General features: G+C 35.5%; 1 protein-coding gene across 2 annotated transcripts; it reads left to right on the top strand.

Annotated features, from left to right (window-relative positions):
• The first annotated feature begins 1,181 nt into the window (after positions 1 to 1,181).
• LOC123312418 (cuticle protein CP14.6-like) lies at positions 1,182 to 17,481 on the top strand. Of its 2 annotated transcripts, none has more exons than XM_044896833.1 (3): positions 1,182 to 1,348; positions 2,959 to 3,068; positions 17,149 to 17,481. In XM_044896833.1, exons 1-3 carry the CDS (start codon positions 1,331 to 1,333, stop codon positions 17,441 to 17,443), a joined length of 423 nt encoding a protein of 140 aa, XP_044752768.1. In that variant the 5' UTR covers positions 1,182 to 1,330; the 3' UTR covers positions 17,444 to 17,481. The 2 variants fall into 2 exon arrangements, with proteins under 2 accessions (XP_044752768.1, XP_044752766.1); XM_044896831.1 differs by lacking the exon at positions 17,149 to 17,481 and adding an exon at positions 5,896 to 6,315.
• Positions 17,482 to 18,573: the final 1,092 nt, after the last annotated feature.

Raw genomic sequence — 18,573 nt, 5'->3', positions numbered from 1 at the left:
TCAGAAAATAAATGAAATCTATCATTACTTTCTTATATTTGGAAGGTTGTAAGTAGCTCCGTCAAGAAATATTTTTGATCGTGAATTATTATTATTAATTCTGGGACATCCTCGATATTTGAATTTACTAACTGCAGTTGCAGATTTTCGAACACAGGATTTCATTATACAGGGTGTAAATGTAGTAAGGCGGGCAAACACAGACTGGCCATGAGAACTGACAATCTTATGAAGTAATACAGTATTGTCTACCTACTAAAAAAAATTCATTGGTAGAGAAAATTCATATTCATTTAAGTGTAGACTATTCAATGCAATGTGAGAAACTTTTTTGCCTATTAACCGTAATTCCCATATTCATATCATATTTCAGTTGAACACAGAAATTTCACCTCTTCATAAACTTTTTAGGGTTTTTACTCCCAATCTCTGAAACAAAATCAATTAAAAATGAAATCAACGATTTGCTCCTGCGTAAATTCTTGCACTAATTTGTCAGGAGCAAATTCACTAGAAAAAATTGTTGCCTGACAATGAACTCAAAATAAATAACGTTGAAATTATAATTCTTCGTTTATGAAGAGATGCAAAATCCTCCCAAAATAAATTTCAATCGATATCTGACAGAAATTTCACATTTATTGGTATATACCTTGGTAATGGTAATTGAAGGACAAACTAGGAACGCAGGCACTTCTCTTTCTGTGAAATCATGCAACGGTTTGAATGCTAGTAGCAAAAGTATTGTTCCTAACACAAGCGAAATACCGTTCAGCACGCAAAACCTCATCATCAAGTTTTTACGTGCGGAAAAGTGATACTCTGTGCAATTGTTAAGAAAAATTATTTTTTGAGTAAGTTATACATTGTTGATGAATCACGGACAAAAGTTAGTTCAAATAAATTCATTCGGTTACATTCATTTCATACGAAAATTAGTGCCAATGGAAATAGTCTTTGTAGAGCAACACCTTCAGAAAGATATGGTGGTACCACCTTCTTTTCTGCATATTATTGAGGTGGGAAAAACAAATTACCCTGTTCTCTTGATTATGTGATCCTCATTGAAAATTGCAGTAAGATAACATTTCTCATGGAAGATGAATATTGAATACTGAAAATGGTAAGTTCATCATTTATGATGAAATTATATACCTACATGCATTATGTCTTAGGTACTGGTCGATAATATTCGAAGACAAACGTCTCTGCATGTAATTACCAAGGACTTCTTCATTATTTGAAATGTCAGTATTTACCCATTTATAGTTGGTTCATGATGTGAAATCTTCATTTGTTATTTGGTGAGATTAAGAGAATTCGTCAAAATATGAAGTGGATTTTGTCGGTGAGTAAGAAACTTTTGGATTCAGTCTTTCACTGAACAATAAGGTTACACTCGACTGTTGTACGTAGGTTTACAGTGTTTACCCTGTTACAAAAAAACTTTCACATACGGAAGGAAGTGATTCTTATTGTACCATTTCATAACTCGACAATACAAAACAATATCGCTACCTTAAGGGTGTATAAAATGCGAAATTAGTTTCGTTCAATTTTTGGTGATTATCTAAACGTCCCTAGAATTTCCTCATTTTTTTTTGTAGCTATTCCAGATAAAAAGCATGTAGCAAATTGTGCACATAATATGGAATATACAAAGATATTTTCTTGAAAAAGGAAATTTGGAAGGTGAATATTCTGTTTCCGAACCATGCTATTCGCAGAATGAAAATATATGTTAATACATTGATGATATTAGTTTCTAGCCCAATTTTCGAAATGAAAACATTATTTGAAGACATTTCTTGAGCAGTTTGTGTATCCTTGTATAATCCTTCAAAATTATACGGGATTGATTGAATTGATCATAAAATATAGGTTAATGCTTATCATACCTACACTATCAGTTCAACTGAAGATTATCGTCGGGCTGTGGGTCAGAGTCGTTGATCAGTTAATCTGAAGATTTTGAACAGAAGTTGGCTCGGACTGAGGGTCTGTGGACGCCGTGAAAACGAGGAAATTACAACACATCGCGCAACGTTTGCGACGAAGAAAGGTGGAAAACTGTGCAGAATGCTGCGGTTTGTCAGCAGTCCTGATTCACGATCGTGTGTCCGCCTGCATACTCTGATTTCATACTGTCTGCTATTATCAGACAAGGATCTGCAGCTCTATACTTCCGCTTGCTGGCGATTGACTGGTATAAGTGTGTATATAGCTCTGCGATATTAGTCTTCTAATATCCTATTGAGGCGTCGGCATGTATAGAATGCGCGCCCCATTACCTCCAAGGTTAATAGTGTGACTACCATAGTTTCATAGTTCATAGTTTGATATGGGGGTAAGATGTCACTCCGACCTTAAGGACTATTGTGCCCCCATCAGAATGGTTCTCAGCGCCCTCTACAACTCTACAGCTCACCCTCCAGCAGAGTTCCAATGAACTTCGGTATCTGAGGGGTCAATCCTCCTATAATTTTCTCGTTCAAGACATTCCTTACGCAGGCTTGCAATGATGAGGCATTCTGTAACCAGGTGAACAGGAGTTTCCTTCCCTTCCCCACTCTCCAGCTTTTGATAATGATAATTGATATGATAATTTTCATCATATTTTTTCTTAAGCGACAATGTCCTGTAAGGAAGCCGGTTAGGAGGCGAAACTTATTCTTCTTCTTTCTTGGATCTTTCGGTCTTAAAATTCTGGAGGAATTTCTTGGAATGATCCATTCCTGGAAAATGTCTTCAGAGTGTTTCTCTTTAGATTTCTTCCTTCTGCAGAATTTTCTCTCCTATAGGTGCATTTTCCTATAGATACCACAGAGGGGCTCTTGGCCAGTAAGTGGCGTTTGTGCTCCCTTTCTGGCGAGTGTTTAGGCTTCTTCCATTCCTTTGATATACCGGAAGACACTAAAGCTAAGAGCTAATGAGATTTGATGCCATTTTTAATTTCAGGTTCTATTCACATTGGTCACCAGTGTTATGAGTGTTCCCGTTGTGAACGATGCTGATGCTACCATAACCAGTTATGATTATCAGCTTAGGGAAAATGGATACAGTTTCTCGTAAGTAAATTGTGATCACTTTTATCAATTTTGAATCTTTGTACAGGCTTTATTTATTTATTTATTTATTTGAATTTACGTGTCTCATTATTTATGTCATTGACACGAGGAAGTTGCTTCGGCTGTTTCATGAGAGCTTAGGTTGTTCTTGAGATTCTCCTTTAGACCATATTTGAGGCGAGCATCTCTGTAACGAGTACAGGATTGATAAGTCCAATATTGAATCACGGATGTGTAATTCCGTTGAGTATATAAGATGATTCATTGGTGAATAGGCGGAAGCTAAGGGTAGATAGAGGACACTGAGCTGAGTTTCAAATGTTTATCTCTCTTTATAATCGAGATACAAAGTAGTGATTACTGCGTTGTCTGAATATTCCGATTTGTCTAGATTTATTGAGTATTAACATCGCATTCGGAAGTACGAGAAATACCTTGTTTCCATAATATTCGAGGCATTTTGATACACAAAGGTGTTCCCATCCACCAATGGAATGACCTTGAATGTACTTCACTAAATGAAAATGCCCTATATCTACGGTTTAAAATTCATGAAACCACTATTTAAACTTGAGGACTGAAGAAAAGCGTGTAGTTATTCACTTTTGCACTACACAAATTCAGATTTTTGGTTTGTGATGTAGAGAAGATATAAGTGATCAGAAGATGTCTTCATAAATATATTACCACTAGACCTAGGCATGTCCATAGGAATACAGGATTGGGCATAAGTCTGTAATAGATGATTGCAATTAATAACATAAAATGAAAATTTTGAAACCCGCCAATTTATTTTAAATAAATTAAAAATTAGTCATAACACATTTTCAAAAGAACAAACTTCATCAATTTATTGAGAGGATCGATTATTTCGCTGGTGAGTGTATTTTTTCTTAAGAGGATATTTTGCAAAAATCCATTTCCAATTCTTTCATTAGTATTATAGCAATGTTCAGGCCTTCAATTATTGGTATAATAAATTTCAGGGGTGGTTTTTCTAACTTTTGAAACTACAGGGGAAGACCACCAATATTTTTTTTATTGGCTCAATTTGTATTGTATCTAGTTAGCCTAGACCAGTTCCATGCATGAAAAAATATTGCGTTACTATAGCAACGAACAATAACTCATTAGAAGTGTCAGTGTGAAGTTTCAGGTCAAAAAAGTAGACCAGAGTTACACAATGAATTAGAAGAAAGAAGATGTCGAAAAAATCGAAAAATTAGAGTATCGAGCCGTCATCAAGTACCTGTATTTAAAAGGGTTAAGAGGTAAGCAGATTTACGAAGATACGCTTAATACCCTTTGTGATGAATGTCCTTCGCATGCGACCGTGAAAAATTGGACTGCAAGCTTCAAAAGAGATAAATTTTCCATTAAAGATGACTGATCGGAAAGTCCAGTTTCTGTGTCAGTTCCCGAAAATATCGATGCCGTTCATGACATGATTGGGCTAAAATGGATATCTGAAGTCCTGAATATTTCATAGGAACGCGTTCATCATTATAGTTCACGTCAATTTGGACATCAGAAAAATTGCTGTAGAATTGATCCCCAAATGTTTGAATGTTGACAAAAGCGTGCAATGGTAGAAGCATCGCGTTCGATCTTTCCTCGATTTGAAAACAATGTAGACTTCTTAAACCGAATTGTTACAATGGATGAGATAGAAACAAAAATCGATGGACACTCTGGTTCTCCAACACCTAAGGAGTTTCGTGTCCAAAAACCTGCTGGAAAAGTTCTTGTTTCAGTTTTTTGGGATTGCCATGGAGTAATCATGATTGATTTTTTGGTTAAGGGTAGAACAATAAACGGAGATTACTATTCGACATTACAGACCACTCTAGGGGAAAAAATTGAAGAGAAAAGACGCGGAAAGCTATCTGTTTCCGCCGCTCCAGAGATCTTTCGCGCCCCTTTCAACAACCATGGTATTTCCCACCCTACTTGATGATGGGAAAAAGACCAGATCCAACGAAAAGACAAAAAGACCACTCAGTCGTCGACAGCACGCACACCACCACAAGCGTGACGATATATTCACATATGTATCAATATCTATAAAATTTCTTGCTTTTCTGTTAAATAAATAAGTTTAAAATCAGTGCTCTACAACTCTATAATACAGTCCACAAATACCATTAAGTTCACTATCCAAAGGTGTTTTGTTTTTGCAGGACAACGCCCCTGCACAAAAATCTCATGTTAGCATGCAAAAAACTCGCGATTCAGGGTTTGAATCACTAGAACGCCCCCCTTATTATATGGACAATTGAATGAAGTAGTTAATCTTTGTTTCTTCTATAAGATGAAGTATTATCTATCCTTCACTAACTGGTGGACACAACAGAATATTTAAGTTTTATATATTATAAAATAATATGAAAGAATATAACACAATAATCTGAAACATTTTCAATAAAAAATCAGTAGAAACTCACCCTGTGTTTTTTAGTCGCACTTCTAGCATCCATCTGCTCATTTCAAGAACTGAACAGATGAAGCAACGAAATACGCTATATCTTTTGAAAAACTAGCTTGCCAATTTGTGAAGGAAAATTCAAGGAAGTAATAGGCAAATTTCATTGGCTAATTCGAATAGAATACGTTTTATTCGAGAAAGAATTATTTCGAGTGGCTACAAATGGTACGATGACCACAACCGGTGCCCTTACCCTATGTCGTGTTCCAAAAAAATCATAGTGTTTCCGTATAATCTCTCAGCACATTCATTTCACATATAAAACATTTCTTGGTTATCATTAAATTCATTTCCATACGGAACTTTCTGTTCACAAGTTTTAAACATGGGTCTATTTTTCAGTTATTCAACCAGCAATGGAATCACAAGGCAAGAAAATGCGTTTATAATCGGTGATCCGAATAGGATAAACGACGATAACCAAATTATTATAGTAAATGGATTCTATTCCTATACCGATAAGGATAACAATATGTATCGAGTAGAATATGTAGCAGACGAGAATGGTTACAGGGTTCTTGAAAAGACACCACTTTCTGCGCCTTCTGGAGGTTTTGGGGCTGCTGGAGGTTATTCGGGTTCTGCAGGTTCTGCACCTTTAGGTCCTACCTATCAAAGTATTGGTCAATCACAGTCCTACAGCCCCCAAGAACCAAAACCTATTTCGTCAGCAGCCTTAGCTTCTCTTGGTGGATCGTCATAAGTCTGAGCAATAATTATTATTGCTCAGACAATGTATTAACTCCATACATTTTTATTCAGTTTATATTCATTCATTCAGTTTTATATTCATTCGAATATGTTCGTTGCAGAGAACACACGCGTTTGATTGTGCTCTCCGAGATACAGCTAGTTACAAATATTTAATATTCATTACCATCATTATAAACTTCTAATAAACGTCCAGTTGTGTCTGAAGAGTTTAAGTGAAAATGACGACCAGACAAAAAAGTGAATTCGAAAAATCCTTAATCGAAGCTCTGAAATCTGACAGCGTGATCAAGCAAATATCAGAAGCAATCATAATTTCCATTAGCAGTAAGTTTGCTGAAAAGTTCGATTTTTATGAAACCAAAATTTCGAATTTGGAATCAGAGATTCGATTACTAAAATCTAATTCTGATAAAGTCGATGTTGAATGCAGGGATATTTCCTATAAGAAACTGGAACAAAAAGTTGAAATTCTCGAGCAGAGAACAAAAAATAAAAACATTCGTCTTATCGGTTGCAAGGAATCCCATGGAGAAGATGTTACCACTAAGGTCAAGGAACTCTTTATTGACAAATTGAATATAAAAGTTACCGACGAAATTTCCGCGGTTTACAGAACAAGGACTTCGAACGGGAAGCAACCTGGCCATCTTGTTGTTGTCTTCAGGGATTTGGAATTCAAGAATTTAATATTTAAAAGGAAAAAATCGCTGAAAGGATCGGGTATTGTAATGAAGGAGGATTTGACTCGTGAAAGACTGAAATTGGTTAAGGAATCGTCTGAGGAGTATGGTTTCAAGAATGTGTGGACCTTTAATGGAGCGGTTTACGCCAAATCTGGATCTGATGTGCGTAAACTAATTTCGGGTGTGTAAATGAATGGTTTCTTGTTTCAGTTGATTTAATGACTGGCTGTATCCTTTTGCACTTATTGCGTGCCGGCGAATTTATGGAAATATGTTACGTTTGGGTCATTTGAATGTACAGTCTTTAGTACCTAAGTTTAATAATTTTAAAACATTTAATGAGCAGAATAAATTTGATGTTGTTGCATTGTCTGAAACATGGTTGAACGATTCTATTGATTCGGAGAATTTGAAAATCTCTCATTTTAATTTTTTGAGGCGTGATAGAAATACAGGTGAGAGGGGTGGAGGAGTTGGGTTATATATTAATAATAGATTTCGATATGAAATTGTTGATATTTTAAACACTTCGAATATAGAGCAGTTGTTCGTTAGGATACAACATAATGGAATTTCTGTAATTATTGGTGTGGTTTATAAGCCGCCACAATTGTCTTACAAGCTTTTTACTGATGCCTTAGAGTATAGTTTGAATTATGCATTGCTCAATTGTGAAAATGTTATCTGTGTTGGGGATATCAATATAAATTTTCTCATTGATCGCTTGCCTTCGGTAAAATATTTCAGTTCTATGCTCTCTTCTATCGGTATGCAACAACTCGTACGGGAACCAACCCATATTACGGCGAACTCGGAGTCTCTCATCGATGTTATACTGTGTAATAATAACAGAATAATTGGTTCTACTTTCTTTTGTCCATCTGATTTCTCTCTACATGAATGTATTGGATGTACTGTGAAAATTGAAAAACCTAAGTTGCAGCCCAGAATTTTTACATTACGGGATTGTAGAGGTTTCGATGAACAGTTGTTGTTTGATGATATTTTGAATTCGCGTTTGCCGGATATATATCGTATGGATGATGTTGATGATAAGGTTAGACTGTTTTCTGAGACGTTGGTGAATCTTTTTGATAAACATTTTCCACCTAGAATTGTCAGAATTTCTAAAAGGCATGCGCCGTGGATGACCGATGAGGTGAGGGAATTGATGAAGAGGCGGGACAAAGCTGGGAGAGTATATAGAAGAAGTAGATCAAGAGAGAGGTGGGAGGAGTACAGACGTTTGCGAAATTTGGTTAATCATGCTATAACGAGAGAAAAACGAATGTATTTTCAGAATATGTCGATGAATGCGTCCAGTAAAGAACAGTGGCGGGAGCTGAAGTCCTTGGGGATTTTGAATGAGTCGCGATCAGATGTCAATTCTACGTTTAAAGATCCTGATGAAATCAACGATTATTTTCTAGATATTCCGACTAATAATTCAGACCAATCGATTATTGACTATTACGGGGATAATCCAATAAGTTCTGAACTTTTCAGTTTCCGCCTAGTAGATGAAAATGACATAATCAAAGTTCTCAAAAAAATTAAGAATAGTGCGCCAGGTTCTGATAATATCTCGATATCGTTTGTTAAAATTTGCTGTCCTCATATTCTTCCATTTCTTGTCAACATTTATAACAGCATTATCCTCAGTTCTAAGTTCCCCTCTTCTTGGAAATGTGCCCGTGTCACACCTATCCCGAAAAAAGGTATTCCAAAGGAGCTTTCTGATCTAAGACCGATCAGTATACTACCTGGATTATCTAAAATTTTAGAGAAGATAATGGCAGTCCAACTTTCCGAATATCTCGAGCTGAATGGGATTCTGCCTGCGACTCAGTCTGGTTTTCGTCCGGGTTATAGTGCAACCAGTGCACTTCTCGATGTGACTGATGACATTTTTCAGTCCATTGATGAATCCAGATGTTCTGTTTTATTTTTGCTGGACTTCAGTAGAGCCTTCGATACTGTGCGGCATGATATTCTTTTGGCTATCTTGAAATCTTGTGGAGTGTCAGGTGAGGCTCTTAACCTTCTGAGCTCCTATCTTGCTGGACGTTCGCAGTTTGTGAAGTTGGGTGACAGGACCTCATGCGCTAAATCTGTTCAGAGCGGAGTTCCCCAGGGCTCGGTTCTTGGGCCTCTTCTCTTCATAGTGTACACCAGCCAATTCACCAAGAGTATCCTTCATGGAAAAGTTCATATGTATGCTGACGATTTTCAGATTCTTTTTGATTTCCTCATGAATAATTTTGATACCGCAGCTGTTAGAATGAATGAAGATTTAGATCGGTTGGCACTTATAGCGGAAAAACATTCTTTGATATTAAATGCAAGGAAATCATTCTCTATAATTTTTGGGTCTAAAAATAATAAAAACTTTGTTGAGAATAATTTCAGGCCTGTGATCCGCGGTGATACCATTAATTTCCAGGAGAACGTAAGAGACTTGGGCCTGATTGTGGACAGCTCGTTGAGATTTCGTGAGCATGTTATGTGTTTGATCCGGAGAGCGTATGGGGCCCTGAGGATGCTCTACCAGCATAGATCTTATTTGCCTACTACTACAAAGAGGGTCTTGTGTGAGAGTTTGGTCATGTCAAAATTTAATTATAGTTCTACTGTCTACAGCTTTTGTCTCGACCAAGAAACATTAGGTCGAATACAGCGTGTTCAATATAGCTGCATCAGATTCATATATGGGATTAGGAAATATGAGCATGTCTCGCATATGCTAAAGGCGCTGACTGGTTGCCAATAAAAAAATGTTTTGAGTATTATGCCTTGTGTACTTATCATAAAATTATAATTGAGAAATGTCCGCCATATCTTTACAACAAACTGAGGTATAGAACTGATATTCATAATTTGAATGTAAGACATAGGAATCTGCTCTCTTGTCCCCAGCACAGAACGGCCATCTTCCAGAGGAGTTTCAGGTACAATGTGGTAAAATTTTATAACGCAGTGCCAAATGAGTTCAAAACGTTTACTCTCGTAAGATTCAAGAGAGAAATCAGGGCTCATCTCCTTCAGGCTCTGTATGCATAATATATCTGATTGTTTTCGAGAGTCAGTTTTTTTTTTTTTTTTTTTTCTCTCGTTGTTCCAGATACACCTCTCTTATGTTTATTTTTTTTTGTAAATTCTGCTCATTGAAATTGTATTGTTGTTTAACTTTTTTTTTCTCTCTCTTTAATGCTTATTCCAAATTGTGTCACATAACAAGGGTTAAGTGGTAGAGCACCTACTAGGTGAACTTCCCCTTGAGGTTTGAATTGGGAAAATAAAGACATTATTATTATTATTATTATTATATATCCTTTATGTATTGCTTCTTTTATAATTTATTCAGAATATAACACTCTCGTCCCTCAACGCATTACATGAAATATTTGCGGAATTTTCATGAATCATTCATTTTTTCTCTCAATAATTTCATTATCATCTACATTTTTTTCGTTATATTACCGTATATTCACAAATTCAAATACACTGCTCAACAATTGATAGGAATCACGTGAAGTTTTCTTTATTCGAGGCTTTTGTTAAATCATCTGTATTGTGATTCAACAGTGATCTACAGATCTACTATGTGAACTGACCGACTATAAATTGTATTTTGTACTGCTGTTTATGTTCTCAATTAAAGCAGATTGAAAACATAATTGTTTCAATTTTGAATGCTGATTAATATGTTCTGAATTTGATTATTTATTCTTTTCAAATGTTTTATGTTATAATGTTATATTTATATATTCATACTGCAGAAAGTATTGAAGATCCTTTGTGACCAGATATTAAGCTGCGTCTGGACTTTCAAGGCCTACTGGGATGTACGGTTTTGTTGCTTAACCTGTTTTTATCTTGTTTAGACGATTTGAGTTGAAGCTTCAGTGGAAGTAAAACAGCTACTCAAGGTCGCCGTTTGATCATCAATGCTAAGCCGGCCACAGACACAGAGAGAAGACGGCGTGCAACATGCAACATGAACATGCAAAGAATGACAACCATCAACTTTCGCACTTATTGCCCACATACATGAGAGAAAAGAACGCGGAATAATGTGCAAAGAACACTTATAATAGTAGTAGTGTGGGAATTCGTCAGTTCCAAAATGTCATCAGTGGTAGATGACGGATATTGTATGATGACAGTGGCGTACGCTTGTTTGGTAAAAAGAAGCAATTGAAGTCGCTTCGAGAGAGGAAACCAAGGAGTATATGGGTTAAAGAATGGCTTTTGAAGAGAGACCAATTTTCTCATATTAATCTTCTACAAGAATGACGTTCGGAAGTTGAAGAAGCTCATAATATCACAAAGTCGGCACATAAACTTCATCCTCTCCTGCACCCGATCGTTTGGATTCCAATACTTTTTTGAATTCCCGTCGGAAACTACCACGTGTTACTTTTTGATTTTACCGATTCAATTGTTTCGGATTTTTCAATATCTTTCAACTTAGCAAGTAAGACATTACTCGTATATGCGCAAAAATGAGAGGGACCTATAAATTTCTATGAACTCCGTAAGAAATCGCGGGAGAGATTTCTCAGGTCCGACATCGTCCTTGGTGCATTTCGAGACGAAGCAGTACTGAAGGTGAAGACTAAAGCTACATTCACAATCAATTCACGGGCCGAAGTGCACTTCGACACGGAAGCTGAGCAGATGGCGTTCTCCGTTACCATTCATAATGAAATTCGAGACTAGTACGGAATTGGAAATTGACCAAATTTCTTGCAAGCTGCAAACTATCAATTCGGCAAAAAATTTCGTGCCGGCTATCGATGATGCTGATGCTTATGTTTTGATCAGTTACATTTTTGATTCATTTGAGTATTTGGTTCCAAGATTATTGCGAATGGTAAATTTCGTGCCGAAGTGCACTTCAGCCCGCGAATTGATTGTGAATGCAGCTTGAAGCTGCAGCTGCTCGATTCGATTTGCTGTATGGATATTGCCTACTGCACTGGTGTAGAAGTCCGTTCGTGCATAAAATCGGCCATACACGGACATTCATGCTACTCGCATCATGCAATTTTTCAGGATGGTTCGGAAGAGATGAATGACGGAGAACATGCAACATTCATGCCCACACACGAGCGTTGATGGTTGTCATTCTTTGCATGTTGCACGCTGTCTTCTCTCTGTGTCTGTGGCCGGCTCTAGGATGAATCCCACATAGCTGGCAACCCCGTTGAAAAGTGAGGTCGGTGTTTATATACGGATGAGTCTATATTCTAAATTTCGTTTGGTCAACTCCGATGGATGCACTCTTGCTTTTAGGGAAAGACTTGAAAGATATTCAGAACAGTTTATGGTCTCCACATCTGCTTGTGAAGGAGGTTTCATACGTGTACGGGGTGTTGGTGATGGACATTTCCGGCCGTTTTTATGTCCATCACGGACACCTATACGGGATATCCGGTATACACATTTTTGACATTGCCTGCATAGTTCGAAAATAGTCCCTGGCCGGACATAATACGGCCCAAATAACAAAGATCTACATAATTTATTTATTTATTTCTATACAACTGGGATTCCAACGAGGTGAACCCGCTGAACTACACCTACTCAAAATGGAAAGCACGCAGCAATAGATACGAACAAGCCGAGAGTGATAGTCAATAGAGTGTCGGGCCTTTTTGTCTACCAGGACCTTAGTGAGAGCGTCGTGCCCCTGAACTTCTATTCCGATTTTTGCCTGAAGCATATATTTTTCGATGATAACGATTTTATTACATTTTAATTGTACTGGTAAGTCAAAATTGAGTACCAGATTAATATTCATTCGTTTCTTATCATTCTACACAATCACCATTGTTCCTTCACAAATATTCTCTCATAAAGATATCAATACACAAAACGAACTTAAGAAGAGTGATTGTTTTTTTTTGTATTTCGAAGTATGTGCACCCCTATTCACATCTCTTTTAGACTTTCACCTTCAAATCGGTATGAATAGCAAAGGTCATGAGAAAACATACAAGGTGTCCCAAAACTAGTGAATCAAACGGCACACCACAATAGAGTAGACCAAATACTATTGAATGACACCAATATTAGTTCAGCGTTTCCCAAGACAATCATTGAGGTATTTTATGAAAATACCTCAAGTTGTCGATTTTCGAACTACTTTTTCCAATCACAAGGCCTGCTCGTGAAAAAAGATTTTAAATCATATTAATCCTAGATTATTGTTTTATCTCACCTGATTAAAATTATTTCAAGTAGTTAATCGAAAACCTAAGTAAATGTAAATTAAAACAATTGTTTTTTCCACATAATTCACTCACGATAAACCCCCTCTATAGGGGTGATAATATATGGGCGAAAAACGCTGTCCTTAATCATAAATTGGCCCTGTGATTAGAAAAATAGACCGAAAATCGGCAATTTTGGGTTATGTTTTTTTGAAAACGGTACATTTTCGCTCAACTAATGTTGGTGTCATTCGATAGTATTTGATCTACTCTATCGTGGTGTGACGTTTGATTCACTAGTTTTGAGACACTCTGTATATTCGAGGCTTTTTTCGCGTTGACATAAAAATTGGCAAATTCATGGCTGGAAGAAAGGAACCAGACTATCAAAATGTCATAAAATTATTATTCCTCGCGATAATTACATCAAATTCAACAAAAGGACATGCCAAAAATACAAGAGCTGGTATGAACCAGCACATCGAATTATAACATAAGATAACATATAAGAAATAATGCCTCAAATTTTAATGAAATATTTTATTTCACGAACAAGGAAAGTGGTACTGTGTTGTCTTTGTTAGACGGTGCTGTGGTGACACCTGAACAGATGCATCACAAAACTGGACCCTTGTCTCATCGATTGAGGGAGTTGGAATCTGAAAATGAAAATCAACAAATATACAGTTCCTGGCCAGTTTATTAGACGCACTGAGGATTTTTTTTTATATTTACTGGTATTGCCCGGTGAAAAAGCAGAATATTTGAATTTCATTTCCACAGAATGTCAGTTCTATCTACGACTCTCATTAAATTGTTTTATTTGGCATTTATTTTTGATGTTGTAGTATTAGTACCTAAGTATGAATCAGTACTATGTCTTCCAGTGGACGTCTTGCATTCTGCAGGTTCGGACGTTATTTCGATAATCCACATATGAAATCATTATCTTCGAATGCAGCAAACCGAACAATTCTGCATTGATAGTATGAAGCTCTCATAGCTACATAGGGTGGCTCAGCAAAATATTAGAATTTCATGTTTAATCATCAATAAATCAATATTTTTTATTGAATATGATATATTATATGTAAAAAACATTTACAGATGAAGTATATGTAACATATACATTCAATTTAATAATTCAATATTGAGATTTTGCATCGAATGAATGCGTCTAATAATATGGCCAGGGACTGTAGATAACTGAAAATTCGATATTTGTAATTTTTTATTTAATCTTATTTTAAAGTCCTAACAGGAGTATGAAGCTGTTCAATCGTGACATGAAAACTATTTAGTTGAAAATCCATGCAAAAATAACACGAAAATGCTTATTTCAATGTTCCTAAAATAATTTATTTTTGTTTATATACCTCTAACTTAGAATAGAAAATATCTTACGATTGTTTTCATTCCACTAATTTTCAATTCTGATAAGAATACCTAATTATAACTGAAAGAAAGACACAGTTTAAACTACGACTTATACATTAACATGATTTTGATTGTCTTGTTAGATGATTCATACTTTCTCAACAGTTCTTATTTTTTCAGTGGGAAACTGAAATTTTCAAGAATTTACTCTTGCATATAAACCTAATATTACCTACGGAAAGTAACACTCAACACTCCCTTCAGGAGTCGACGCACACTTGTATGATTTAATACAGCACTTTTTCACCGTTTTTGTGAACTATTATAGATAATATACAATTATTTTGTTCGTGACAGTACGGTATTGTCCAAGCCGTTTCCATAGTAATGAAATTGGTAATTGGAACAGAGGAAGTGATTATTCAAAATTTATTTACGAGGATAGGTGATCCTCCTAAGCAAGCCATCTCTCTCAGCTTGTAAGTATTTAGGTGTTATACTGGGCGCTTTCCATTTTGATTATAGTTCAGTAGGTGAACCCCATATAAGGTATCCACTTATTACATAAAAAACAAAACGTTCAATAACAAAAAACTTTCCAGGACACAAGTCAAAGAGTGGTTCGCATTCAACATGATATAGACTTGAAAAATGAAGTCTGAAGACATGCATTATCGAACGAACAATAGCAAACATTCCCTAAAAATGGACGCCTTAAACTCTAAGAGAACATGGTTTGTATGAACGTTATTGAAAATATGGTCCATAATAGACTTCCAACAAGCCTTCCCCTAGAGTCCAGGAGAATCGTAAACACAGTATATATCCGATAGACATCCATTTGAGGTCCATATTTGGTACATATGGATATGGACCATAAACCTTGAATAGCCATTGTACATCTCTTTTTGATCGTAGTATGGATAACCAAAAAAGGACTTCATTTGTACATCGTACATACATTCGTAGATATACTATCAATAACCATAAATACATAGTCATTTCTAGTAAAATATAAATAATCACAAAAATTGAATATGATTTTTCGTTAACCTTAATTTTTTCGCTTCAGAGAATAGGAGTGTATCTTCTGATTCTCAATGAAAAAGGAAAAAAATACTAGAAATATTACATTTATAAAATACTCTTCGTTTGAATTTTAAAACTTATTTTGTTTTTGATTTTTATTACATTGCATTTTTGTATCGATTTCTATTCCATAAATGAGTTGATATAATGTTCGAAGATGGTGCTACCTCTATTTTATTAGTCTGCGTAGCTAGGTCGGTTAAGGCGTAGAAACAGTAATGCGAGATTCCTACGTACTCGCGAGTTCGAACCCGGACAAAGAATACAAATTTTCTAGTCAGTATTAAGAAGCAGATTATTAATGCCTTCTCAGAAAATAACACATTTGCTTCTGGGGTACCACCTTGGCATCTAGGAAACTAAGTAAATGTCTATTTTTGTACCTTTGTGATATCTAATGACGATCCCAACGGGATATCTGTTGGATGTCTGCGATGGACATCCGAATTGAGTATGTCCATAGAACGTCCACTGTACCAGAATTGGATGTACCATGGATGTCCGTAATGTCCAAAAGAACGACCTGCATGCAGGACTACTTTGTACTAAAAGGGATGGTATTGAAAAGATGTACTGGCCAGCTTACTCTCCAGAAATAAATTCCATCGAGTATGTCTGGGTAGAGCTGTGTGGACAATTGTCCTCCTTAAAACTAGCGATTTATAATCTAGAGGGTGTTCCTAAATTGAAGGTACAAACGAAGCGATGAGATTCCTTGAGTAATTTTGAGAAAAAAAGTCTCATAAACCTGGAACAGACAACTACGCGTTTTCGAGATACACGGTGTCAAAGTTAGCATTATTTCAAGTTTTCTCTTTTATAGTATCTATACACTTCACAAGATATTCGACTGAATTTGTTTTGATTTGTCAAAACTAACAGTAAATTTATTCAACACAGCTTACTTAGCTTTCAATTTTTAGAACAGTTTGGATTTTTCTGAGGATTTCGAGAGGATCGTTCAAAATTTTTTTCTTGATATCGCAGATACGACGTATTTCACGATCGAAAATATTGGGGGTTATGATCAAATCATTTTGATTTTAATTTTACTACCGCGGTGAAATTCGTTAAATTCGGTATGTCCTTTGGAACTTTTATTTAGGGGCACCTTTGATATTCAAATTCATAAACGAAATATTTGAATTAACGATTTCAATATAGAGGTTCTAAATGAAGAGTTGCGATAAAATGTGGAGTGATTTCTGTTCAAAAAATAGTGTGCGTCTGTCTTTCTTAAGAAATTTTTGTTGTGGAGAAGCCCCTCCTTATAAACAGATATTTTTGATATAAATTTTTACAATTAATTCATAAGTAATTCAAGGCTCAAATAAACTTTTTGAAATGCCACAATTCCGAATAGTCTTCTACTCTTACTAGGATAAGTAGACATCATTGCGATCGCGATGCAAGATTTCTAACGAATAATAAGAAAATGGTGAGAGAATTTTAGCTTGAAATAATCTTGTCGTATTTGTTTCGAAATTATGAATTGAAGCTCTTTTGTTTTTCAGTTACGATACTAGCAACGGGATAACTAGAAAGGAAAATGCAAATTGGATTAGAAATCTGAATAATAAAGACGATGAGAATCCAGTTATTAGGGTAAATGGATACTATTCATATATCGACAAAGATAACAATATGTATGAAGTATATTATATAGCAGACAATGATGGATTCAAAACCTTCAAAAAGCCACCAACTACTAAACCCACTGGAGTCATACTAAAGAGTTTTGACATTTATGACAGTAAGGAACAAATGGAAATATCTTCAGCAGCTTTGGCCTCCCTAGGTGGAAACTGAAAATATGATACATTTAATATATAAATCAGTTTTAATAAATTGATATTCTCAGCATTGAACCATATCGTTTGTTCTGTCCATCATATTGATTGTAATCCCTGGTACCATAAAATTATTATTATTTTATTTTACATAAGCAGATTCAATGTTCAATGTAATGAATAAATTCATACATGTTATTTTTATTCTCAAATTCAAAACTTTTTTACAGAAATTCATATAATTCTCTGTAGCTGAATGCCTAAGGAGTAAGATAATTATAATTTCTTCAGAAATGGCAATGATAATGGTACGGTCCATATTCATATTAATGCCGACTGGGATTAAAGTTATTTAGCAAAATCCTATTACAATTAATAACAAACTCATACTGAAGGTTGGATAAGTACCTCTTTACGAAAACGGATTTTAAGAATATTTTTTCAATTCCTTTCATCTTGAAAAACTGTTAAAAAAAGGGTTATAGTACCCTTAATAAGCAGTTTCTGTCAAGAACAAAGACTACTTACTTTCTGGTGTTCTATCAGGCCAACAAATATTACGCGGCATTACCGATTCACTTTATAAATTTATCAAACATTCGTAAGTATACAGGGTGTTCCTAAATAAGAGTATCAACGGTGAACTGTAGATTTCTCATGAAAAAATAACAATTTTTTACCCTTCCATTTTTTCAACCGGGTCTTTGTTTCTGAGATGTCAATAATTTATATTTTTCAGATTTTTCTGCTGATATCTCAGGAACCGTTTGAATTCGAATTGAATTTTTGTACACACATTGTCACTAATAATAGCTACTTTTTTGCACTTTACTCGATTTCATCAGACGTGCCAGTGGCGGAGATATTAATTTGCACAAATATTTTACCCCCCCAACTTTTACACCACTGGACCAATTTGCATGTGCGCAGTAAATACTGATACGCCAATGTATTTTACATGAAAAAATTACTCATTGTTCATTGCTCTGAAGTGAACTGTTTTCTAGAAAACTGGCATTTTATGATCAAAAACAATTTGCTAATGCATTGTAAATATCTTGTAATTGGAAAAAATGAGTAGTGATAATTAACGAGTTTATTAATTTAGGTATACAAAACCTCAATTCTGTTATTCAAACGGTTCCCCAG

This window comes from Coccinella septempunctata, chromosome 4 (genome assembly GCF_907165205.1).
Source record: "Coccinella septempunctata chromosome 4, icCocSept1.1, whole genome shotgun sequence".
In the NCBI taxonomy this organism is placed as follows: domain Eukaryota; kingdom Metazoa; phylum Arthropoda; class Insecta; order Coleoptera; family Coccinellidae; genus Coccinella; species Coccinella septempunctata.
This window is presented reverse-complemented; position numbering and strand designations above follow the sequence as displayed.

What these genes read in the sequence shown, in the direction of transcription:
- LOC123312418 (XM_044896831.1), top strand. An exon ending in GAAAATGGATACAGTTTCTC is followed by an intron (nt 3,069 to 5,895) that starts GTAAGTAAATTG and finishes TCTATTTTTCAG; the next exon opens with TTATTCAACCAGCAATGGAA.